This window comes from Electrona antarctica (assembly GCF_951216825.1).
Source record: "Electrona antarctica genome assembly, chromosome: 6".
NCBI lineage: Eukaryota > Metazoa > Chordata > Actinopteri > Myctophiformes > Myctophidae > Electrona > Electrona antarctica.
In genome coordinates this window covers 44708234-44735043 of record NC_136811.1, presented here as the reverse complement: position 1 = coordinate 44735043, position 26810 = coordinate 44708234, and the positions used below count along the sequence as shown (strand labels likewise).

The 26810-nt window shown below is 42.5% G+C and overlaps 1 protein-coding gene across 3 annotated transcripts in view; it reads left to right on the top strand.

Moving 5' to 3' along the window:
- Positions 1 to 26810, top strand: part of ibtk (inhibitor of Bruton agammaglobulinemia tyrosine kinase) — a 38443-nt gene extending 11633 nt beyond the window's left edge. The window contains exons 5-29 of one of the 3 annotated variants that reach the window (XM_079503065.1): positions 950 to 1060; positions 1234 to 1404; positions 1821 to 1938; positions 2184 to 2364; positions 2736 to 2859; positions 3004 to 3181; positions 3357 to 3510; positions 6258 to 6639; positions 7732 to 8000; positions 8088 to 8174; positions 8437 to 8519; positions 8810 to 8847; positions 9881 to 9977; positions 10093 to 10194; positions 10307 to 10424; positions 10909 to 10969; positions 12818 to 12945; positions 13599 to 13711; positions 14327 to 14469; positions 14738 to 14946; positions 15850 to 15948; positions 17646 to 17771; positions 19489 to 19668; positions 24483 to 24615; positions 25081 to 26810. In XM_079503065.1, the coding sequence (XP_079359191.1) occupies positions 950 to 1060; positions 1234 to 1404; positions 1821 to 1938; positions 2184 to 2364; positions 2736 to 2859; positions 3004 to 3181; positions 3357 to 3510; positions 6258 to 6639; positions 7732 to 8000; positions 8088 to 8174; positions 8437 to 8519; positions 8810 to 8847; positions 9881 to 9977; positions 10093 to 10194; positions 10307 to 10424; positions 10909 to 10969; positions 12818 to 12945; positions 13599 to 13711; positions 14327 to 14469; positions 14738 to 14946; positions 15850 to 15948; positions 17646 to 17771; positions 19489 to 19668; positions 24483 to 24615; positions 25081 to 25206 (3531 nt within the window). In that variant the 3' untranslated portion in view covers positions 25207 to 26810. Of the gene's footprint in view, positions 1 to 949; positions 1061 to 1233; positions 1405 to 1820; positions 1939 to 2183; positions 2365 to 2735; positions 2860 to 3003; positions 3182 to 3350; positions 3511 to 6257; positions 6640 to 7731; positions 8001 to 8087; positions 8175 to 8436; positions 8520 to 8809; positions 8848 to 9880; positions 9978 to 10092; positions 10195 to 10306; positions 10425 to 10908; positions 10970 to 12817; positions 12946 to 13598; positions 13712 to 14326; positions 14470 to 14737; positions 14947 to 15849; positions 15949 to 17645; positions 17772 to 19488; positions 19669 to 24482; positions 24616 to 25080 lie in introns of all 3 variants that reach the window. The other 2 variants (XM_079503064.1, XM_079503063.1) reach the window with 2 other exon arrangements.

The window sequence follows — 26810 nt, the reverse complement described above, 5'->3', positions numbered from 1 at the left end:
AATGCAAAGTGGGGGGCAGATGGATCCCCTTTCACGACCAGAGTACGACCCCGGTGGGGCTGTACACAAGTGGGCACAGCCTTTACAGCCTTTGTCTTCACTACTCAGTCCTGCAGGTGCTGGGGGGTTAAATATTAATCTCAGAATGTCATGTTTTAATTAAATGAACCATGTGTGTGTGTGCGCTTGTGTGCATGCGTGCGTGCGTGTGCGTGTGTGTCCATCAATGTGATACTCCAGGATGCATCCCTGTGGTCTTTTGTGGGCTTGAAGGGATCAATGTATTAGTAATGATGTTTGCTTTTCCACTTGGACCACGGCCTTTATTGGTGCACACTGTTTTACTATTACTACATGAGGGCTTGTCCACGAAAATGGAAATATATGCATCACTGCCTCCAATTTGAGGACAGGATTATGATGTCAGGCCACTTATTCAGCACAAAGCATGACAAAGAATAGCCAAATATGTCTTCTATGATTATTTAATATTTACCAATCCCAACAATACTAACTAACCACATAGCCTAAGAGTACACTTTCGCCTATAATTGACAGGCCAAAAACTGGCATGCCAGGTTGAAATAGGTTCAGGGGCGACTGTGGCTCAAGAGGTAGAGCAGGTCGTCCAATGATCCATGGGTCGGCGGTTCGAATCCCGGCTCCTCCTGTCTACATGTCGAAGTGTCCTTGGGCAAGACAATGAACCCCAAATTGCTCCCGATGTGCTGGTTGGCACCTTGCATGGCTTCCGCCGCAATCGGTGTATGAATGTGTGTGTGAATGGGTGAATGTAATGCACATGTAATGCACAATCTATGTAAAGCGCCTTGGATAAAGGCGCTATATAAATGCACCATTTAACTAAATCGATCACGCCCCCACCAAAAATGGTTTGTGAATATTATATAATTCCAATGTTTTGTTTTGTCTTCTCCTTTCCTTTAAGGTGGTCCTGTGTAAGTTCCACTCTGTGTTCCTATCTCAGAAGGGCCAGGTGTTTACCTGTGGACATGGACTGGGAGGGCGACTTGGCCATGGGGATGAACAGACTTACCTGGTAGGATATCGGCTGGATGGAAATCATTACACAATGATTATTTTAGAAGTACAGTATGCTCAGCAGATTCAGCACTGACTTTAACTCCCTCAAGCCTATTTTAATATAGGATGTATAGTTTTGTTTTAATCTATTAAATTGATCAGTCTAATCTCATGTGTTCTCCTGCACAGGTTCCTCGTATGGTGGAGGGCCTGCAGTCCCACCACTGTTCTCAGATAGCTGCAGCCAAGGACCACACGGTTGTATTAACAGAAGGGGGCTATGTGTACACCTTTGGACTAAACACGTTTCATCAGCTCGGCCTATCTCCTCCACCCGCCTCTGCGCACGTCCCTCGACAGGTAAGGCTGGTAGGAAGAATACTCTGTGCTGTAGCTAGACCACACGGTACAATCCTCAGTAATTACTCAAAGTTGCAATTACTGTGTAGCCAAAGCCATAGCTTTGCATTTGAGATGCCATTCTCCTGGGAAATGTAGCCTGGAGATATGTTCCAATTGTTATGTCTTCACTGACTTTTAAGTGCAAACAACTGTCTTTATGGTGAGTTCTGCTTTTGACATGACAAATACGTATAATGTATTTACCTGGTAGGTTTTCTTTTAGTGCTTCAGGTAGCGCTTGTTTCCACCTGTGTTTGCCGTCTCTTCCTCATATTTTATAAGGGTCATCATTATATACCTTCCATTGTAGTTGTCTGTATTCCTTTTTGTAAAATGCTTCAAAATGTTTATTGAATGTATAAAATGATGTACAGGTGTCCTGTAAGACCCTGAAGGGGAGGACAGTGATTGGAGTTGCAGCTGGGAGGTTCCACACAGTGCTGTGGACCAGGGAGGCAGTTTACACCATGGGACTCAATGGGGGACAGCTGGGTAAGCTGCAGCTTTAGAACAGCAACCCATTTAGCGTTTCATTCTTATTTGGATGTATTTTATATTCATTCATTTAATTTAACCTATACGTAGGTCAGTCTCACTTAATAATACAGTTTTCTGGTCAAGGGTCAAGGTAGAATCAGTAAAACAGGTTGCACCTTTTTCCATGTTATCAAATTGTTCCAGTTGTACCTGGGTGATCCGTACCCTCTGTCATCTGTTATCCCATTCCCCACCATCAGGGTACCTGCTTGACCCCAATGGGGAGAAATGTGTGACAGCCCCCCGGCAGGTGTCAGCTCTGCACCACAAGGATGTCACAATCGCCATGGCAGCTGCCAGTAATGGGGCAACAGTGGTTGTGACTGAGAAGGGTGATGTCTACCTGCTGACTGACTACCAATGCAAGAAGCTGGCCTCAAGGTGAAATCTGTTAAGACATTTCTGTTAGTGCTCTATATAATTGTGTTGAAATCATGATTTATTTTATATGCAATAGTTAAATATGGTTCCACTGAGTACTCAGCATTTCTTAATTATGTTCATTTGTTGTGCAGTTTATGGACAAAGCTGCAATAAGTATTCTGTGTTCACTGTTCAGTGGCGAAGGCCTTCTATAAAGAGAAAATCTGGATGGCATTCGTAACCACATTAACAAACTAGGTCCAGGTTGCGTCGACTACTGTGGTGACTGTGGTGACATGCATATTACATGGGGTCATTTCATTCGTTATTATCAAATATATTGCTTATTTCAGCTTTAAACATTATTTCTTTTGTCTTGTAATTGTCAGACAATTGAACATCAAGAAGGTCCTTGTAACTGGAGGAACCCTGGATCACCGTGTGGACCCCCAGGTTCTGAACGAGGGAGGAGGGGAAAAAGTGTCCCTCTTGGCCCTGGATGAAGCTGGTAGAGTAAGTATTGTCACTTGGCATACGAGATGAAAACAGCTTTTCATGTGCAGTGAAGCAGCATACGTTTTCAAAATAAATGCATACATGTATTATAACGATATTTCTCTGCCCTTGTTTCTCTCTCTCTCCTTCCCTGTCGTGAAGGTGTTCTGCTGGCGTTCCTCGGGCAGCTCAGTGAGACAGTGCAGGTGGGCATACAGGCGACAGGTGGTCATGTCGGACATCGCTCTCAGCAAGAACAACATGATGTTTGTGACTCAGGAAGGGGAGGGCTTCAGCGGTGTGTGGGCTGGGGAGTACAAGAAGTACGAGGAGAAGAAAGGTGAGGGAATAAACAGTAGACACCTAATCATTAAGTAATCAAGGTGTTACAAGATGTTGGGAGTTTTGTGGCCGTGAATCAATAATACCGCTTGGGCTTGAGTAATGTTTGCCTTTAATGTCAATTGCATAATACAACTGCTTGATTTGAATGCTCGACTCTCTTGAAGTTACAGATGGTGGTGTGGAGGTGTGTGGCCACTCAGATGCTGGAAAGGGGTATGAGCGTATTCGCCTGGAAAAGCTCACCAATGTCCACAGAGCAGTCAGCATCACCTTGGACTCCAAAGGCCGCAATTTTGGAGTCCTTCAGTCTGACCCTAAAACCAGGTAGGTACTGTGCCCCTTGACCACATCAATCCTAGCGTCACTAGTGTGGCCATGTCATAATAATTACAATCAGAGATTTGGAAAGGAAGAAAGGAGGGGAAAACCCCAGGCCCTGTAAGCTTTGTGACAATGGTCAACAAAGTATACAGTGTTTAAATGTTTAATAGATACGTTTTTTTTCCTCCACATTTGGTTCCACTGATATAAATACATCAATGTCAAAATGTGGTTACATAAAACATACCATACTGTATGTATACTTAGAACGGCTCAAAATACAAATATTGTACTTCATTAAAGTAGACATGCAGCCATGTGTGCACCCCTGTTACTTTCCTCTATGGCAAGTTTCACAACAGAGAATTGGGACGGTGACCTACTGGCCGCCTAATGGCCCCTACACTGCAAGATATTTGCTCCGAATATGCTGCTTTTTTGGCGCTGGCAGACAAAACCCCCAATCTGACACAAGATCGCTTGAATATGTTGAATATAAAACAGCGTCGGTGCGCGCACACATACGGAGAGACGCAGAGAGACAGAGAATTATTCAATGAAAATCAAGATTTATCGCCCTGTCTCGCTCTAGCGCACGTAGGCTATCGCATACCTTTCACCCTGTGTATTCCACTATTCCTGTGTGTGTGTGACTGAGAGGAGAGCGAGAGAGAGAATCTCCTGTGTTAGTTTCGCATGTATCCTATCACAGGGAGCCTGCACCTACGTGAGATGTCAAAATGATTTGGAATAAAAACAACATATGTATCGGGTCTGGATCGCATCTTGGTGAACTCTTGCAGTGTGTGTGTGATCCCTAGTCTGCGCTCAATCATTTAGTGTGAAAGCCACAAAGATATAATGACAGACTATTTGTACATCATCATCATCATCATCATCATCATCATCATCATCATACTATAATTAAGCCTCTGTCTGTCTGAATGAATGAATGAATGTGTGTCTGTGTGTCACTGTAACTGCCGTAGCTCCTCACTGCCTGCACCAATCGCTCCCACTTTTCACACAGGCATTGACCATAATAATATGGAGGTCTTAACAAAGCCCTTTTTCCAATTTAACAAATTATAAATTATTAAAATTAATAATGAATTTATTAGTAAATTAAAAATGCGAAAACGCACCCAGGGCGCAGTAACCCCCATGGCCACAAGGGGGGGGGGGGGGCAATATTTCACAACGGGTAAGGGCTAGTATACATGAATACAGTACATAACGATCTGATGACTCCCCAACAACTTTAAAAGTCCCACAGTGTGTAGGGTCTATAGGTGACACGCAGCAGCTGCTCCCCTTTCCTATGACATTGGGCTAACATCTTTGCTAGTGATGACTGATGACTCTGTTTACTAATTTATACAGATTAAATGTGTTTAGTTTAACCCATTTTGACCTGAGATCAGATTCTAAAAATGTCTTCTACATCCTGACCGTTTTCTGAAAAAGCTATGTTTCTATGTCAGTCGTTCTTCGATTTTTCAAAAATAGCAGACCTACAAGCTCGTAGCGCGCCACTCGGTGGCGCGCTATGAGTTTGTAGATCTGCTATTTTTCAATAGCTAAAGCATAACATAATGCTAACACCAAAAGGTGTTCCCGCCCAAAATGGGTTAAATGGGCTACATGCCAAAATAATTGCTACCCTGCGAAATGTTATGAATGTAACTACTAAAATGCAGAAAGCTACAACAATTCAGCATGAACTCAACAAAATTGCTTATTATCACACTGACTGAAATGCAGACAACAATTAATGCCACTCATTTTGAGTCCTGTTTCATCCCCCTTCACGCTGCCTGCACCAGCCAATTTGTGAGAGAGAGACAAAAGAAAGAGTCAGGTCCACCGAGGCTCATCCTTGTGAACAGACAATGCATCACTTTCAACTCCTAATTGAAGCACGCCGCTACGAGTTGTGCCACTGCCAAGCTTTAGTTTACACACGCACACATGGCATTACAAATTAATGAGCACGAGAGCATGGAGTAGGGAGGGTGGAAATTGAAATCAAACGTAAGAGTTGCTCCTTGTTTCATTGATCGTATGTTACAAACTGATGGAGGATACAAAAACGTTGCAACCGTGTGGCGTGTGTGAATAATTACAGTAATCTCTCAAGACAGATTCAGAGCTCCGCAGCTGATTCAAATGAAAAAAAGTCCCTTGCCCATGGGTTCCCCGATTGTAACGACAGTAACTTGTAGGTTGTTAATCCCTTTTACCTCACATCTCTCTGTTCCACCAAGAAGGCGTGTAAACCCCGAAAGGCGAAACCCATCAAGCGCCAAACTGGCAATTCAAAACTCATTCCACTTCTATTTCGCCATGGGCATTTGTTAGCAATGGTAGTGAAAGTCAATGAGGAATGACGCGATTCGCCTCAACATCACATGCAAGCCGTTAACTTATTTAATTTATTTTTATAAGCTGCAGCAATAAAACTTAATTGAGCTGTGTGAAATGGCATTCATGTGACATTGAGAGCAATGATTTCACTCTTCATTTGGGGCTTCAACAAAAACTAGAAATTCCAAAATAGTTTATTACCAAACGGGTTCATACAGGTAATTTACCGTGGCATTTCGTACAATGACATCCTAACAAACAAAATGATGAAATGAAAACACAATACTACCAACAATGTACTTGCATGTTATTGCATTGCATAGCCCTGCAGAACTTAAAAATCATGATTGTTTTGACACTTTGACACTTTTTCTGTCACTCAGCTTGTTTGAGATCCCCATCGCCTCCCCGTCCTCCTTCTTTCAACACTTCCGGAGCCTCCTGGAGGAGGTGGACGAGACGGACAGCATCCACGACGTGACGCTACAGGCGGGAAACCGCACCTTCCCCGCCCACAAGTACATCCTTTCCATGAGGTCCGAGTTCTTCAGGAAGCAGTTTGCGCAAGAGAACAACAGCGAGCAGGAAGTGGATGACGAGGTGCGACGGAGCGAGGACGCGGTGGGCTGTGACCTGCTCATCTTGGACAAAATAACCCCGGAGATGCTGGAGTATGCTCTGTGCTTCATCTACACCGAGTCCTGTGAGCTGCTGGTGGACGGGACCCAACCCAAATTACCTAGGACTCCACCCAGTCAGAACCAGGTGAAGAGAATTAAGTCATGTTGTTGAGAGCAGTGTTTTTTTCTGGTTTTTTTGCACACAGTGAAAAAATACGATTTATTCATAGAAGAAAGACCGGAATACAGAATGGTCAGTCAATTCTGTGTTATATTGAAATTTATTTAAAGCCCCTTGAGATGCATCATCTCATTTTCGAGGGGGTCCTCGTGGCACAACACATAGACAATACATCAAACATGTCAACAAACGTACAGTAACAATAAACTTAATTACATCAACAAGGACATACCTGTACACATAGGCTCTCCCATCCACTCAAAACACTCTACATCTGATACCAGTAACATCTGCAATGAAACACCTTACACAGTAACATCTGCAATGAAACACCTTACAAACAACAACAATAATAACAACAATAATTAGAATATTCAAGCATTGTCAAGCAATGTTGGACCACAGCCTCCCAAAAGAACCGCCTCTCCCTCACTCCAGGGCAGCCCTCTTTCTCCTTAATTGTCACACCACACCTAGGGACAGCCAGGCCTCTAGTTCTGAGCCTCAGACCCTGTGATCTTGTGGCAGTGCTGGGCACGACAGAACGAACCCCCATCCACGGCTAACATGATGATAACCTTTACACAGAAAACACTTATCTCATTAAATGCTAGTAAAACTTAGGGCCTGGGCTGGACATGAAAAGAATGAAAGATATGTTCTCCCTCAACAATGGGGTATAAAGGACAATAAATACCTTAGCTCACAGGTTCTTGAAATGGGGCCCCCGGACCCCCAAGGGTCCTTGAGGGGATTCCAATTAGTTCACTATAGCATCAAATCACTTCATTAACCTATATAGAGTGAGTGGCTATTTTCAAAAGATCTCAAAACATTATGAAACAGCTTTGGAATATTTTAACAACAAATCATTGTATGAGGGTTCCTGGCACATCCTTTCACCGTGGCCCAAATACATTCATTTGGGCATCCTTGACATGGAAAAGTATGAGAACCACTGATGTAGCTGATGTGTGCTCAAACAATACTATTCAGGATGCCAGTATTGCCATCCAAATTGTCCCCTTCACTCACTGTGTCATTGTATTTTCCCAGGCCCAGGATCCCCTACAGGAAAACCTCATTAGCAGCCTGCAGGACCTCGACCTGCGAGGCCGATCTGCCTTTGACGTGTATCGCTCCCTGCCACCCACAGCCAAGGGCGATGGGGATAAGGTGAAGAACAACAAGGCCACCAAGCCTGGGAAGAAGGGAAAGGGAGGCAAGGGTGACAAGACCGGCGCCAATGAGGGAGGGGCTGCAGACCCCATTAAGACCTTACAGGGCATCGCAAAGAAGCTGGGCATGGGCAGTCTGTCTGCACGGTGAGGGGGAAAAGCGGCTTTTAATGATGATGCTTTAACTTGGAGAAAGCATGCAATTTGAGATGATTTCTTTCTCTTCTTTGACAGTCTGGATGGAGTCAAGTATGAAAATGGAAAGATCAACGTTATACACAAGAAAAATGGAAACAAACCCAAATTCAACCAGAAAAAGTGGTTAGTGTTAATACGTCCTTAAGCTTAAAATAAAAATGGTGTGTGTGTGTGTGTGTGTGTGTGTGTGTGTGTGTGTGTGTGTGTGTGTGTGTGTGTGTGTGTGTGTGTGTGTGTGTGTGTGTGTGTGTGTGTGTGTGTGTGTGTGTGTGTGTGTGTGTGTGTGTGTGTGTGTGTGTGTGTGTGTGTGTGTGTGTGTGTGTGTGTGTGTGTGTGCATACATAATCTCTCCATTTCCTCTCTGATGTGGATGTATTTTTTACAGCTCCTACCTTTGTGATGTTACTCTAAAGTCTGATGATGGGAAGGAATTTCCCTGCCACAAAAGTGTGCTGTGTGCCAGGCTCGGTAAGGACCACTATTGTTTTCCACCTCCGTAACCCACGAAAGCACTGATCCACTTAGGATTTACATTATTTATTTAGCACCAGAAGATTAGACGGTGAGACCTCAACACATGTCCTCAAGGGTGTGAATGTATTGTATAGTTAGTTAGTTGCTGCGAGAGTGAGGTCTAAATGGGCAACATTAACAATTGCTGCGAAGGACTGTGTAGTTAACAATGGCTGCGAAGGACTGTGTAGTTGAGATGTGAGTGGCTGCATTTGAATCTTTGAACCTGTTGTATGTATCCACAGAATACTTCCACAGTATGCTTGGGAACCCCTGGATTGAGGTATGATATGTTTCTCTATGTTGAAATACTCTTTAACAAAGGATGTATTGTTTATGTATTATGTTGTGTGTTGGCGAATTTGGTATTTTTCTTGTCTTGGTATTTTTGCCTGCGTTGAGGCTGTGTTGCACCTTACAGAGAAGGGCTCATACTGCACTGATGTGTCATCATGTATGCTAATACAAGTTTATACCGTATATGATATGGTAAAACTGCCCCAGAAAAAAAAAAGATTAGATCATTTCTGAGGACTCATTGCCTAGGCGTGGTGCTTATTATTGCTAATGATCGTACTTGGGCACAAATGGGGAGAATGTGGGTTGTGCTTCCTGCACATGCACACAGAATTTGGCTATACCAGACAGAATAGTGCTCTAAATGCCAGCATTAATCTGCTGACATCCCAACAATGGTTGCCAAACGTCCGGTGTCTAGGCCCTCTCTGTGACTAATTCATCTGCTGAATTTATATGTGAGGTCCCTAGAAAATGCTAGTACAATATCTATCTTTTGGACAATATTACGTTATATTTCTGTGTAGAATCCCCAAAACACCACAAACCACTGACGTGAGACTTGTGAGTGGTAGTGGTAGCGGTCATGCTGAAGTCTGCTACATACGAACGACCACAATGGAAACTAGTCCCCAGGACTGGTTTATTAGGAGTTATCCTTTTAGCCTTAATGTCTTACTGTACCACATGCTGTTTACATTTCTGACTAATAAATATTCAATTAATCAACAAAAAAAAGTGTAGTATTCGTGGATCTGGAGTTCTGGACACTGAAAAGTAACTAACATCTCATACTTTGTGTTATTTTTGTGCATGCATATTGTATATCCACAACACTAATAATTGAATTAGAAGGAAATCACACATTTATATGTTTATTTGGGGAGGGGCAGCACACATTGATGAACCACCACATACAATGCAGATTTGGAAAGAATGCTAATTTCCATCCGTTGTCCCCATACAAAAATATAAAGGTTCCTTGGGGATTTAACAATATTATCTTGGTTCCCCCATAGGCCACATCATGTGCTGCACTTGAGATGCCCACCAGCTCAGAGATCTTACAGGTCATTCTTGAGTATATTTACACTGATGAGTCACCCACTATCAAAGGTAATTTCCAAGTTTCAGGTTTATTGAAAGCCAAATGCTGTGATACATATTCAATGTATCATAGTAACATTGATGTCTGTCTGATAATACTACGCTCTGCCTCCCTTTCTCCCAGGGTCGCTGAATGTGGAATTTATTTGCAACGTCCTGATAGTAGCTGACCAGCTGCTCATCACTCGACTCAAGGAGATGTGTGAGGTTGCCATTACTGAGAACTGTAAGTCTCCATGTTCTCATAATGACAGATTGAAGAGCAACGTCTTTACAGGTGACAACTATAAAGTAATGCATAACCCCCATATTAACATTCAAACTGTTCGCTTCCTCAGTGACTTTGAAGAATGCTGCAGAGTTGCTGGAGTTTTCTGCCATGTATAATGCTGAGCAGCTCAAACTCTCCTGTCTTCAGTTCATTGTGCTCAACATGGCCGCTCTTTTGGAGTCAAAGTGAGTGAACTCTAATGTTTAGTTGAGTCGTAAAGATTTTCTTTCTCCCAAATTTCCACTGTTTATTGTAATCGTGATGTGTCTGTGCGTGCGTGTGCACCAGATGGCCTCTGTGATGATGATGTGCTTCTGTGAGATTGATGGATGGGGAAACTGTTTGTACACTGTTCTGCTTATTAACTCTGGTGTAATGCTGAGGAGGAGATGAAAGCATCGCGCAACAGCTGAACAAATAAGAAGTTTGGTCTTTGGAGTTCCAAAGAGAATGAGAACAAAGCATTTGATTAACACATTTATTGAATCGATAGATTAGAATAGAAGGAAATGGTAATGTAGTACCGTTGGGTAGATAAACCGCAACGGCATAATACATATACGTACCTATTATGCATATAGAGAGACACACCAGGAATAAAGTAGATCCAGTCTTTGCTATTTTATTTTGTGCTTCAGATTTCAATTCTGTGTGTGTATGTGCCCTTAGAGCGTTGAGTATTCTCAGTGATGAGGTGCTGCTGGAGCTCTCTGCAGCCTACAGGAGAATGGTGAGCAGTTTTCTCACGTTTCTGTTGCTTATATTCACTTTAGAGATGCACCACACCAAAGCTCAGCTATGAACTGAAAGAATCCCATTTAACAAGTGAGCAAGAGAAAACTGAACAAACAAACATGTTTTCTTATCGACCTATAACACTGTTAACATGGTATCAATTGCTACCCCCCCCCCCCCCCCCCCCCACACACACACACACACGCACACACACAATCATATCATATGGTGAACGCTGTTAAAGAAAGGTCTTATACTAGCATAGACATTATTGGAATCACCCAGAAATGTTCATGTATTTGACAGAAACATATGCTTTTGTGTTACATGTATTTATAGCCACAACATTAATAATTTTGCAAATGGCTCTTACTGCTTGACTGATTCATAATGAATTAGTCCCAAAGAACCGCAAAGCCCCATTTTCAGCATTTTCAGCAGCGTTAAGTGCCCTAATGATGAGCCCATTCAGGCCCTCCTTGTGAAATAATTAATGTATTTCTTTGATGATTAAATATAACACTGCACTGCAGTTGTTACGTACATAAATACATACAAAAAAACACATTTGTTTTTCTGTGTGTTTCTGTTCACACATCCATCAGCTCATTAAAACATCCCTTCACAAAATTGAATGCAAAAGTCATATTTTGCACAACAACAAGGAATAGACGTCTTGTGTCAGGAAGTTAATTCTCATTCTACTACTGTTTGAACTGAGTCTGACTGTCTGTCACCATTCATTAAAAGATGTAAACTACTGGTTTCTTTCAAAACTGGCCTGAAAAATCAGAAGACCGCAAGGGGAGATAAAAGCAATTTCCGGTAGAAAGGAGGTGTCATTTCTCCTTTGTACTTACGGGTATAGTGTTTTGTATTTGTTGATGACATGTATTATTGTGTTATTTACTGTTACTGTAGTTTGAGAAACCGGCACCTTACAGGTCCAACAATAATGCCAGATACCGTGTGAAAATGAACAGTAATCAATGTGGTCATGTTGGTACAGTGTATAGAAACACAATTGAAAGCTTCAAAGAATCTCGGATGATATGAAGATTTCTTGGTGATTTAAAGGTGCTGTAATGGATAATTATTTGGTAAAACAAAGTTTGTAGTTAAAGTTAAAGCTCTAATGGTCTTGGTAGTAATTATTGCTATAGTGTAAGTTTGTTCAGTAATAAATAAAGGCCTCTTCATCTTCTCAAGATCTTTAATAAATGAAAAATACGTTCTCAAATCTGTTGCCAATCTCATCCAAATTTTAGTATTTTCTGTTTACTATTGAGCTGGAGAGATGGAGAGACCCAAACAAACACTACTATGGGAATATATAGCTATTTAATACTTATTTTAACAACAAAATATCACTTACCCTTCCTTTACAAAATAATGAATGATAGGAGTAGGCAACCATTGGCACCAAGGATGGTGATGACTGGCACACTGGCATAAAGTGTGAGAGAGAGGCTTTTTGGTAAACTATTAAAAAAAAGTCTAATAAATAAAGTCCCTCACATTTGTATGTAAATTACATCCTGCTCATAATTCTACATTCATTATAAAACTGTGACTGGGGAGAGAGTCGAGTTATTGCTCCGACTCTAATGATCATAACGATGTGAGACATTTTTAAAAGGAAGGGAAAAGGTTATATTTGTGGACAATCTAAATATGTTGGAATGTTCTATGTGGTGTCATTAAAATTAACGTTGACAATTGACACTAGAAAATACAAACACGGCACTTTGTTTCAAAAAGGTTGCAGACCCCTGGTGCCCCTGTATCCCTGTATGCACTTGAATACGGAAAACCTATTCATGTTAAACATGTACATTGGCAGATCCCAGCCATGGAGAGGAGAATGATTACCCCGTATCCTGATGCCCCAGACCTTAGCTTCTACAAGGAGGAGGATTTGAACTCTGTCTTCAGCCATAAAACTGAAACGGAATTGGAAAACTCTGCCAGGTACACCAATGGGATTTACACTGTCAGTTACTTTTGGATTCTCAGCATGTTCATATTGTCTGTGCTTTTGTGTGAAATGCAATCTTAATACTTTTCATTATTGCATTACTTATGATACAGTGATGAATGAACTAATATCGTTTTTGGCTTCAGGCACAGAGACATGTAGTCCTTCAAACTGAGACTCAGGCTGATTAAAACATTATACTGCTGCTTTCAAGCCGAGAGCGACTCCAGTCACCACAGTGTCTTATTAGACTGTGATGGAAGTGGCCGTAATATTGCATAGTCCTGGCTGTTAATAGAGGGTATGCACGTGACATCATCATCATACCCGTAGGTTATGCGGGAACGTCTACTGAGTGTCAAAAAACTACTTTCTGGCCTTGACAGCCCATACATACATACAAACAGAAAAGGCCTAACTTATTGCATTAAACAACGTTAAACTCACTTTACCACTCGATGTGCCACTCACTTTATGCATGTGCGTACCCTCTATTGAATCTGAAAATTGACATGTTAAAATACACGCGCGCACTCACTCACTCACTCACTCACTCACTCACTCACTCACTCACTCACTCACTCACTCCAGATTAATAATCAGCAAGTCATATTGTTGTATCATCCTATACATTTTGTGAATCCAGAGAAACTCTGTGGAAGAAGGCTAAGATTAAAGCTAAAAAGAAACCACGACGACGCTCCGACAGTTCAGGAGGATACATCCTGTCTACGATCATTCAGAGCCCCCCACCTGCAGGTACGCACGCGCACGCACACATTTTAGTTGTTTATTTGAATCCGAAAATTACAATTACTTTTACAGGGAAACAAATAAAACAGGGTTGACCGTTCATGGACACCTAAGGATACACATGGCACCTTCTCCTCCACACAGACAAACTGCCTATAACAGCTGAAACGGAGCAGTATTTGGCAAGTTGTTTGGCTTTGCTCGTTGTCATGCCAGCTATTGTTGGGCCACTCGCGGTCGGTTTATATACATGGCCCAGGCTTCCGAATATCAGTATGGCAGATCTACATCCATACCCAAGGTTTGCTATGACTGTAGTCATAGCAAACCATAGCAAGTAATGGTTGGTACTTAGAATGTTTATCTTGGAATGCCTGGTCCATGTACAAATCAAAGACACAGCCCACCTCCAGAATCAGGACCAGAATTGGGATGTTAGCAAAGACATCGCATGCACAACTAAACCAATCTGGTAACACTCTTGAATGTTTATACATTGCTGCACTGGATGGCACATATTTTCGAACTGCATCTCTCTCTCTCTCACACACACACACACACACACACACAAACCCATTGAAATGTTGTGATCGTTTCATCAATGTTCTCTTTATCTCTCAGCGGTTTCTCCACCACTGGTGAAGTCAGGAAAGAACAACTCATTCGAGTCCCTGCAGGAGCTGACATCAGACTCGGAGGGCAGCCACATGGGTGTCGGCAGCCCCAGAGACTTGCAGTCACCTGTCTGCCTTGACAAGGCTGAGGTAAGAAGTATTCACATCAGGCACTCGGCACTACACTACACCATTATTAGTGTAGTGTGAATGTGTGATTATTACACTGCTGTCATATTGCGCTGGTGGACACTGGACATCTCTAGAGCAGCACACCATTGCAAATGTAGTGGTGAATATATTTAATATATGGTTTAGGTCTTGACCTGCTGTTGCATTAGACATTTGAAACGTAAGCTGTACGTGATCACTCTGTATTTGCATCATAGATTAACTTTGATAAAACCTTTTTTTTAAGGTTTTCTCACAAAATGGTGTTGATCCTTTGTCGGATGAGAAGTATGTGAGCCAGAAGGTTAAGACGCCACCCAGCACCCCAACCTCTCTGAGGAATGGCCTCCCCACCCCTCCATGGACACCACCCAGCACCCCAACCTCTCAGAGGAACGGCCTCCCCACCCCTCCATGGAGCTCTGCTCCACAGCCCATCCCCAATGTGTCAGGCAGGTATGGTGAATGCCATCGTGAACAACCCTTATTCTCCTTATGTTGAAAGAGCTGAGTTTGCATGTTCTCCCTGTGTTTGCGTTGGGTTTCCTCCGGGTACTCTGGTTTCCTCCCACACCGAGACATGCATTTTAGGTACATACCCCTGCCTTTAGGTACTTACAGTATTCCTGCTAGTGCCACTGTTAGGTTCTTAGCTTACGTATGATTCATGATGACTTTTTGAGTGGTGTAAACCACTCCTACAACTGGCTTTGTTAGTTTACGTGTCTGTCTGTCTGTCTGTCTGTCTGTCTGTCTGTCTGTTCGTACCAAAAAATTAGCACGGTTGCTATGGTCACCCAGTTCACAAGGGTGTGATTTCATTACGTCAGACATTACGTCAGACCACAGCTGATCAGTCTATATAAGACCTTACACCACTCAGTTCACACGGGTGTGATTTTTTTTAATGTTTTGTATGTGTTTGATGTATTACCATGCTTTTGGTTTTGCTTAGTGTACATCGCTCTTGATTAAGAGAGTCTGCAAATGCCTAAATTGTAAATTGTGCCCTTGACGCATGGTGGCTGCTCACTGCTCCATATAGTATCACTGTTTTCTAATTACAGCCGTTTACAGCAACTCTAGCGCATTGTCCCCCAAAACGGTTCAAGGATTCAAAAAGAGGAGGGTTGCACTGGAAAATAAAAGCAAAATGTTTTTTCGTGATTATTCCATAATGCTTCAAATTGACACAGATGTTTCGTCTAGCCGGCCTCCAACAGTATAATGTGATGTCAAAGGCAGAGGATAAATGTCCCCCTAGGGGATAATAAAGTACTCCTTTACCTAAATTGCTGGTGAAAGTTGAGCTGTATTTCCTTTGCAGTTTTGTGTGATTATTGTGCCGGTCTATTCCAGTCCCGCTGCACCGCCCCCTGTCCTGGACCTGAGGGCCATCATGGACATGGAAGCCAACTCCCTTCAGAGCCGTGGAGCCATCTCTAAAAGCCCTGGCAGGTGGGAGAACACTTTCATTTTCTCTTTTAACACTCCCATGAAGGCAGTATAAGGCCAACTACCTCACAAACAGACTTCAGAATTAATTGACAGGTTTTCTTTTTCTCCTGCGGCGCCACTCCCTCCCCCCTGGGGCTTCAAACGCTCCGACACCACCTCCACCCATGCAGCAGGGATACCGCATTGTCTTTTAAATATCTAATTAAATTTCAAACCACTCAAATCTCACATCATTTGGTTACATACAGGCAGAAACAATATAATATAGGCTGTAACTGGAATGTGAATGAGTAGGCTTACTGGGGGTGCATACTTAGTTTAGACTAGTCATTGGTTAGACATGGGTTAAGGTTAGGTTTAGGTGTGCTGCCCCGTGGGAGGTTAGGGTGAGGCGATCGCTGGGGCGTTTAGGAAATGTGCCGGTTGATGAAGTAGATGATCGCTGTAATGAGAGCTACACAGTTCATAAACTCATATAGGTCAAGTCACCAGGATTATGGCACTTTCTATTTATAGCCTGTGCATAATCATCATGTTTATTTTATTTTTTTAAGAAAGAAAAATAGTGAAAAATTAAATGTATTTTTAGGCTTTATGCCATTTCTTGATAGTACAGTAGCTTGACAGGAAATGGGGAGAGGGAGATGGGGACTTTGGGGAGTAACACGCAGCGAAGGCCGTCAGGATCAGGACTCGAACCCACAACGCGCCAGTCAACATTGAGCCTAGGTGCCGCCCTTGTGTAGCCTAGGACAGCTACACAAGCTGTCCGGGCCATGGATTTAGATTTTATCACAAAGAAACATTAGAACATCCAACTCCATTTGATTACAGACTATAAACATAAACTAATACACTAGACCCACATTAACTTTTTCAGAAAGTACATAGTGTCGCTACAATTTGGCTTCCCATTTGTCAGAAAGAGGCACTTCTGTCTCCCTCACTCTCGGCAAGGGAAAATAGCCAGGCAGCCACCTAACTTTCACCAAAAGTTCTGTGCCTTTATTGTCCAATCTAATCCTTTCAAAAATCATTTTAATTTAATGCTTTATTGCACTGGTTCTCAAAGTGGGGTCTGTGGGGATCCCCAGGCTTCATTGAGAGGTTCCAAAGGGATCCCCAGCAAAATGAGGAACGTGTCTAAGCAGTCAGTCTGACCTATTTTGAAGTCAATTAGCTCTGCCCATGGAGCTCTCAGAAGGCTCCCCTTCCATCACTTTTTCTAAATATCCGATTCAAATCATCCCCTAACAGAGAAGTTAGTCACGCCCCAGACCACCTGAGATCGTCATTGTTCAGCTTAATGGGATCATTTGCATTTCATTTCGCATAAAAGGTCAATTTGATCTTTAGTTTGTTTGTGTGGTAGTTGGTCTCACTTTAGTCATGCATGTGTTTAAGCCCTTTTTTGTGACTATTAGATTAAATTATAGTTTATCTACAAGCTGACAATGCCTTTCCACCAAACATCTTGACAAATCATAGGTCATAGGGGTCCCAGACTCCCGGGCACAAACTCTTTTCAAATATGAGTCTGCAGCCAAATGCATATAAATGTAGAGACCCACTGCTTTATTGCATCATGTCATTGCTCCTGTGAAGGAGTACTTTTTTGTTACTGGTTTGTTACTCTTTACAGTTGGACTTGGTGACTAATGTGTGCATCTCACTCCCTCTCCTCTCCGTCATCTCAGTAGCAAGCACTTGGTCTTCCCCAGCAGGACAGCCCAGAAGCAGAGGAAGGTGATGGCCAGCGTGGAGTCCCCTGTGTCCAAATCCACCCCTATTGTCACCCCACCCAAAAGCAGTGCAAGGGCCTGGTGAGTGGGCCTTAGCCATTAACTACATGAACTCTATTCTTGGTATGTCATTAAGCAGTGGAAGGGCCTGGTGAGTGGGCCTTAGCCATTAACTACATGAACTCTATTCTTGGTATGTCATAAAGCAGTAGAAGGGCCTGGTGAGTGGGCCTTAGCCATTAACTACATGAACTCTATTCTTGGTATGTCATAAAGCAGTAGAAGGGCCTGGTGAGTGGGCCTTAGCCATTAACTACATGAACTCTATTCTTGGTATGTCATAAAGCAGTAGAAGGGCCTGGTGAGTGGGCCTTAGCCATTAACTACATGAACTCTATTCTTGGTATGTCATAAAGCAGTGAAAGGGCCTGGTGAGTGGGCCTTAGCCATTAACTACATGAACTCTATTCTAAAGCAGTGGAAGGGCCTGGTGAGTGGGCCTTAGCCATTAACTACATGAACTCTATTCTAAAGCAGTTGAAGGGCCTGGTGAGTGGGCCTTAGCCATTAACTACATGAACTCTATTCTAAAGCAGTGGAAGGGCCTGGTGAGTGGGCCTTAGCCATTAACTACATTAACTCTATTCTAAAGCAGTGGAAGGGCCTGGTGGGTGGGCCTTAGCCATTAACTACATGAACTCTATTCTAAAGCAGTGGAAGGGCCTGGTGGGTGGGCCTTAGCCATTAACTACATGAACTCTACAAAGCAGTAGAAGGGCCTGGTGAGTTAACTTAGCCATTAACTACATGAACTCTATAAAGCAGTGGAAGGGCCTGGTGAGTTAACTTAGCCATTAACTACATGAACTCTATTCTTAAAGCAGTGGAAGGGCCTGGTGAGTGGGCCTTAGCCATTAACTACATGAACTCTATTCTTAAAGCAGTGGAAGGGCCTGGTGAGTGGGCCTTAGCCATTAACTACATGAACTCTATTCTTAAAGCAGTGGAAGGGCCTGGTGAGTTAACTTAGCCATTAACTACATGAACTCTATTCTTAAAGCAGTGGAAGGGCCTGGTGAGTTAACTTAGCCATTAACTACATGAACTCTATAAAGCAGTGGAAGGGCCTGGTGAGTGGGCCTTAGCCATTAACTACATGAACTCTATTCTTGGTATGTCATAAAGCAGTGGAAGGGCCTGGTGAGTGGGCCTTAGCCATTAACTACATGAACTCTACAAAGCAGTAGAAGGGCCTGGTGAGTTAACTTAGCCATTAACTACATGAACTCTATAAAGCAGTGGAAGGGCCTGGTGAGTGGGCCTTAGCCATTAACTACATGAACTCTATTCTTGGTATGTCATAATAGGCAAACCTTTGGCATAAACAGTATATTGTGAGCTTGTAAATTGGTAATTTTTGTTATTTAATGTACAATAAAGTACTACATAAGTCAACTACAAATGCAGCAGAACAGTTCATTTCCCAGTTTTTTGACATGCAATGTTTTCTCAGCGCTCTGAGTTTCTCTAGTTTAAAAGTATGCTAGGCAGTTATAACTGAAAGCTAGGGCTGGCCAATATCTGATGAATTAAATATGACATTTTACCAAATTAGATTTCCAGGCTGTCAAACGTAGATTTTCTAAATCCACTTTCAAGTGGTCTCCATATAAATGGCAAGTGACATTTGTGATGTTAACATTGTGTTCGTAGCATAGAGAACTGTTGTCCCAGTGAGTTCCTGCCCTCTCGTTTGTCATGTATCATCACTCTTTCATTCTGTGTCCTCTTCATCCAGGGCCACAGCAGTGCAGTCACCACCCTCCTCTGTATCATTTCGGGATCTCCTGGCTGAGGAGGAGAGTCGGATGGTCAAATCAGGGCTGACAGGAGCTCCATGTAGCCCAGTCCCTGCTGCTGCTCCTCGGAGGGTCTCCTTTAAGAGTGCTGAGCCCAAAGAGCCAGAGAGACAAGGCGGGTAAGTGTACGCATCCAAAGTGGCATCTGTGCAGTGTGCACACTCACATACACCTGCTGTTTTTTTTGTTCAGTTCAACTTGTCTCCACTTGATGGCACTGTTGAATTGTGTGGTCAGTGCTCATGGACCATCAAGACTATACACACATGCAGGAAACTGTTAACTCATAACCAACTAGAAAAAGTGCCCTTCTGGGCACAGGTCTCCACCAGGAGGATAGGAGTGTGTGTGATGTTTGGCAAAATGTTTAGGAGTAATATAATCATGTTTTGTGTGTGTGTGTGTGTGTGTGTGTGTGTGTGTGTGTGTGTGTGAGACACGGCTTGGCCTGTTGTAGCGCCACCATGAGGCTGATTTAAAAACTGTCAAGTGGCATTTCTTCCTCAGCCTAGTGGGAATATGCATGCAGTTTCACCGCAATCGGACGCTGCGTTGAGTAGTTGTGGCGATTTGTACAAAACGGGCACAAAGCGGGCTACTCCTGAAAAGTTTAGAAGCCAATCGTAGGCAATGAAGGTGGATTATGAGAAATCAAACAAACCCGTCTTGATCACATGACTATGGAGAGCATGTGTACCGATTTGCGTGAAATTTGGATAACATCTGAAGGAGTAATATTAGAAAATGTGTTTTACATATGTCGGCCTCCTGGTGGCGCTATAAAGAGCAGATGTGAAAAAATCTAGGCAAAGGTTTTTCCTTGGCCTCTAGGGAGTTGGCATACAAAGTTATCCACAAATCCGTGCAGGTGGAGGTAAAAACACTTTTCGGCCAGTTATAGCGCCACCATGAGGCTGAGTTGAAAATGTTCACGTGGCATTTCTTCCTCGGCCTAGTGGGAATGTGCGTGCGCAATGTCACGGAAATCAGACGATGTGTTCATGATTTGCAGCATTTTGTTTGAAACTGAGCACTCCTGCGAACTTTGGAAGCGAATCTTAGCCAATCAGGATGGAGTCTGAGAAATCTGAAAGACCCGTTTCGTTGAATGGCTCTAGAGAGACTGTGTACCAATTTGCGTGATGTTTGGACAAAATCTGTAGGTGTACGTCCAAAAACTTGTTTTGCACAAAGCGGCCTCCTGGTGGCGCTATAACAGGCCGTTCTGGAAATTTTGGGGCAGAGGTTCATCGTTGGCATCCAGGGAGTGTGTGTGCAAAATTAGGCATCGACCGGGTTAACGGTGCCGGAGATTAGCTGTTCACAGACGGACGGACACACGGACACACGGACGGACGGACACACGGACACACGGACGGACGGACGGACGGAGTGCAAAACATACTCTCTCCCCATGCCTTCGGCCTGGTGGAGACAATAACCATGGCACAAATGTAAACCCTAATACTAAGGACTATGTCAAAATAATTGATATGGTCCCCCCCAGCACTGTCGGTGGTTTTTGATAGCTACTGTAAGCAGAATACTGTGGTGTAGATTAATATACTACTAATAATGCTACTGATAATTGTAAAATAAAGAAAGAAAAAGAAGTTCAATTCAACTGACAATCAGATAGAGGCTTTCAGTGCTCTGGTATCTGGTTAGACTGAGGCCAAAGTTAGTATCTGCTCTTCCACAGGGTTAATAACCCGCAGCTGGGTTGAGAATTGAGATGCCCACTAAAGCGTCCAGTCACCCTGACCTTTTACAAAACTGAGATTGAGCTCAAGTCCCGTAATGGTTATTCCTCCGTTGAACTGGAAATGGCCAGTTGTCCGTGTGGGTGGAGAAAAACACAGCTATTTTGTTGTATTTCCTCTAATCTCACGTACCCTTCGACTTATTGCATTGAAGCTTATTTTTTATTTGATTGAAGGTCTTAAAAGTGATATTGGACTGTAACTATCAAGTATTGCCTTAGCGATTATGTTTGTGTTTTTTTGTTAGTTTTTTACATATCAATGAATCGATTAACTATACTTAAGCATTAATCGTTCAAAGGTGTCATGCAAAAATGGTAAATAGATCTGCTAGATTCACTATTTCTTTCTTTCTTTTATTGGTGTTTGTATATAATGACATGCCCAAAATAAGGATTATTAATCAATTAACCGTTACACCCCTAAAGTGCTGCTACCGAATTAGTTAAATTGACTGACTGACTATCGTAAACGATACAAAGCCACCTCCCTGACAATATCCCTGACAATATCGCAGAGGTTTGTTTATTTTTGGACCACAATAAGACTATTTTAAGAACCCCAATGTTCTCCATAGAGAAATTGCTTCCGGGAACCAGGGGATGAGCGATTCATGTCAGGACTTCTGTGCTATATTTTGGGTCATCTTACATTTGTAACGGTTAGATATTAAATATCAACAATTACTATTTTTAAATCACGGGTTGTGAATGATCTCCCTTTAAGATACAATTGATAAAGTTGAAATGCAAGAAAATAGCCTACATAAACAAGCAGCAAATACAGACACGTTTAGTAACCATTTATCTAGTCAAATGAAAGAATCAAGCATACAGACAGGTTACAGCGAGGATGATAATGAATGAACCGTTGTCATCGAAAGTCAGTGTCGCACGCACGCACGCACGCACGCACGCACGCACGCACGCACGCACGCACGCACGCACGCGTGGTTGTTTTTAAACAAAGTCTGTTGCTCCCAGAGCTCCCAGAGCTCCCTCCCGAACGTAAAAGTCCCTCCAAAGCAAAGTAACTGAATCCAAACTTAATCCATCCCAGAAGCGAAAGTAATCCAAACGAAGAACAAACCAGTACAAACAGGATCCCCGCGGGATGTCAAAACACCAACGATCTCACCAGTTTAGAAGAATGTCTCGAGCCTCTTACCGCGGGATGTCAAAAGACCAACGATCTCACCAGTTTAGAAGAATGTCTCGAGCCTCTTAATATAGTGAGCACAATCGTTCTTGTAGCTATAGCGTATTTAACGAGATATTAATGAACAAACTTATCCAGGTCCCTCGTAGACTCCCTGTTCTCTCTCGTCGGGTCTACCTGTCAGGCCGGTAAACTCCGCCTACTATATGGGCGTCAGTCCATTCTCAGACCTGTGTCAAATTATATCAAATCATAAACATAGTCTTTTAAACCCCCCAAATCATAACAAAATCACAAATTAGACAGCACAGAAGATCTAGGATCTTACCCTTGACAGATTGCATTATCTTAGAATTATTAAATAATTAAATAAATGCTGTCATTAAAATAAATCATTTATAACTTGTGTGGCAGCGCTACACATTTTTGCAGAAGTTTGCATCTGCTCCCTCCTTCAAAGGGCATTTGAGGTCTTTCTTGAGCCTTCAGTGTTTCTGGGCTCTTTTATCTGATTTGAAACGGTGTACTTCTTCCATTGTCCATCTGCTGGACATGTCCGCACTGTGTGCTACATTCTGTAGAATAGCCTGCTGAATATCAGCCAGCTGTGTGAATTGATTAGAAGTCGAAGCTTGTGATGTTAATCAGAGTTGATCCTCACGTCAAAAGGGATCATTGTGGACCGAGAGCCGGTTCCAGAATCCTCTCCTCCTTGCGGAGAATGAAGCCATGGCTTACAAATTAGAGCCAAACCGAAATATTGGCCATTATTTGACGACATCTGTATCGGCAAATATGTAGCCAATGTGTCCGAATTTTTAAGCACTTTCAACCTGACATGCATGTCATTATAGGTGAATGTTTTCCACCTATAATGTTCAGAAATTCCTATAAAGATTTTAACATTTTTCAAAAATAGCAATTGCAACGCGTTGATCTTGAAAAAAGTGGATTCAGATGCAGAGCCAAGATGGATCAGATAGGTACTTCTCACTGGCAGGCTGTAAATAGAATTCATATAGTAAGTTTGCAAACCGATAAATGAATCAGCAACTAGTCAACTGTGAATCTTTGAATCACAATGTAAGTCAAAGTCAACCTATTATTCAGAATAAGTAAAGCTAACAATATCGACAGAACTTTACTTTACTTGTTAATCCCTGCCAGGCCAAGCCAGAGTGCAAACAGGCAGTCAAAGACTTACAGTATGCAATACATTATGCATGATTGAATTTGTGTCATCAACATTGTTAATGAAATGAAAAAATATAGGAATCGTAAAAGGGAACCGTTGAGGAATCGGACTGTTTTTTTTAAATAGTTTTTTTTATCCCACAATTTTGTAACCCATTTTTCACCCGTGTGTCAATTATCTAATGTGATCCTGGGCTCTACGCACCCTCCGCCAACCTGGGGAGAGCAACGGACTTGAACTCATGCTTCCTTCATGCATGAGTGTCCAAGTTGCTCCCTGGTTGGACGTAGCGCATGGAAGGAACACGTCTGGCCAGGGGGGAGGCAGTTTAGAGACCAGGATTACTGCATGTTTTTTGTGAGGGTACCTACCTACCCTAGGGGACACGGGGAGAACATGCAAAGTTATCTGTTATCTGAATCGGACTGTTAAGAGCGAATCGTTAATGTCTCACCTCCTCCCTAGGGGAGGGACGATTCACTTACCGCCCGATACCGATACCTAGGGTGTCGATTCGATTTATATTGCGATTCTTAATTATATTGCAACTGGATATTTTGCGATTTATTGTGATTTTTCTCCGAAGTTGCTTTGCTATTATTATGCTAGAACCTTTTAAAACAATTCTAAATAATATAGACCATGAAAAGTTCAATCATACACTTCAATGCAGCCAGATAACATCAGTCAGTCTTTCTGACATGAACAAATAAATACAAACAAATAAATAAATAAATACATAAATAAAAATCGATTCTGAACTTGGCGATTCGAATTTAAAAACAATTGCCAACCCCTACTCCTCCTCTCCCCCCAGGCCCTGGGTGCTGGGAGCTGTGGACAGCCCCCCGAATGTCTCCATGGTAGCGTTTGCCTCCATCGTGGAAGAAGAAAAACAGCAAGAGGCTGCGTTGATCCGCAGCCGAGACAAACCGCTGGCACTCATCCAGGTAACCTGTGTTCGTGCACACTTGGATGCCCCAGTCATGACCCTGGGTGTCGTGTACTCGACTGGAAAGTTGAGCGTTGTTTACACTGTCTGCATTTGTTCTTTTCTTTGTGTAGCATATCGCATGATATATTATGACAGCTATAAATGATTTGCCTCCAAATTTGTTCGGCTGTCAGCTTGCTTTGAAAAGTCAGCCCTATTCCAGTTTATGTCAGGCCACTGTCAGAGCCTTCATAAAACACTCAGCTGCGATTTACTGTGGGTTTCTGGCTACCATTATATAAAAATAAAGGCTCTGTCTGATTATCGTTATGCCTTCAATGTCAGCATTTTTATGTTGCCCACCAATGAATTGTGGTATTTTAATCGATTATAATTCCGCCCGGGTTTCCCGGCTGACTGACTTTTCCTTCCCCCCCTGTCTTCTCTCTCTCTCTCTTTCTCTGCCTCTTCGTCTCCCTAGATCGAGGAGAGGGCTATCCAGGACCTCTTGCTCCACTATAATGCGTGCAACAACCCCGAAGAGCTCATTGTGGTCGAGAGGTCCTCGCTGGGCCCCATCGCTACGCCCACCTGGAACAAACACTGACAACAACTCGTCAACACGCCACCGCCGCGCCGCATGCTGTCAGGGTTCTAGGCCACTGGTTCCCAAACAGTGGGTCGGGACCCATTTGTGGGTCGCAGACACATTGCTATGGGTAGTTTTTGTTTCCTACATTTGTTTTTTAATTATTATTTCAAAACTTTTAAAAAAAACATTCCCAAAAAAAGCAAAACAATGTATGCATTAATAACAAAATCATATGATTTATTTTCTCAGTAATGCCATGAAGAAATGAAAGAGAAATCGAAGAAATTCTATAAATTAGAACAAATATTTAAGAAGTCGTGAATATAGCCGATCTACAAGCTCACAACATGGCGCGAAGCCATGTAGATCTAATTTCTGTTTTGCTTCACGGCCTGAAAAGTTTGGGAACCACTGTCCTAGGCAACTCCATACCTGCAGTATCCCCCACTGCAAATGAACACGCCGTCATTATCACATTACTTCAGCGAGTGTTAAGGTGCACCTCAGACTTGGCCTGGTCCGATGCAGGTCTGATGCTCATCCTGTCCCATGCAGTGCAAAGCTAGATTTTGACTTTCATCGCTGCTTCGTCGTGTATCTTAATGAGTGAGGTTTGTTCATTTGCTTTATACTGTGTTAATCAAAGGAATGTGCTGCCATTGGTGGAAAGCTATTTACTCGACCTACAATGTTTGGGAAATGAATTTACAGGTATGTGTGCATGATGATGATGATGATGATGATGATGATGATGATGATGATGATGATAATTATTTGTTTTATTTTCTTTAAAAAAAAAATTGTCTGCTTTGGAAAACAAGAATGACATGAATGGAAAACATTCTGATATAAACTCTGTGACCCAAGTTTATAATATGTTGCCAAAGAGGAAGAGGTCCAAACCATGAATTGGGTCCAAACTTCCACATCGAAAAAGCGATTGAGTCGGGTGCAGGAAGCTCCGATGTAAGATTAGTGCCAATTTTCAAACCGCTGCAGAGTATTACTCATGCTGCGTGATAAATAGGGCCATCTGCACTTGATAAATAACCAATTGGCTGAATTATTTTTGACTGATCACTTCACTTCATTCAGCTCATTAGTATGGGGAGTCTGGGGACAGTATTTCAGGTAGAAATCCAGCGACTTGGCAAATCTTTCTAATATGAAATGCAGATTTATATTTTCTTTATTATTATTTGACACAAGCTTTAGTAACAGTAGCGCAAAGCAATACCTACTGATTAGATTGAGATTGCAGTTGGTTTTCTATCTGCTGTCAAAATGTTGCAAGCGATTGAAAAGGTTATGTGCCTTTTTTCCATTGTCTTGGTAAATTAGCTTATCACATCATTTTCATTATGTTAGGTTCTCTTATTCTATAGCACATGTATTCTTTTGGTACCTCAGCTCTGGACCATGTACATTTATATTTTCTCTCTCCAGTGCCCTTCATGCACACAGCAAGTGTTGGCTTATGTCAAGAGTGTAAAAATCGATCCTTGTGGATCACTTTTTACACAGTCCATTAAATTCTGTTTTTGCTGTGTGAATATGTTACACTTTGGGACGCAAAGACAGAATGGCATGCAATAAAAAGAACTGACCTGTGCAATGAA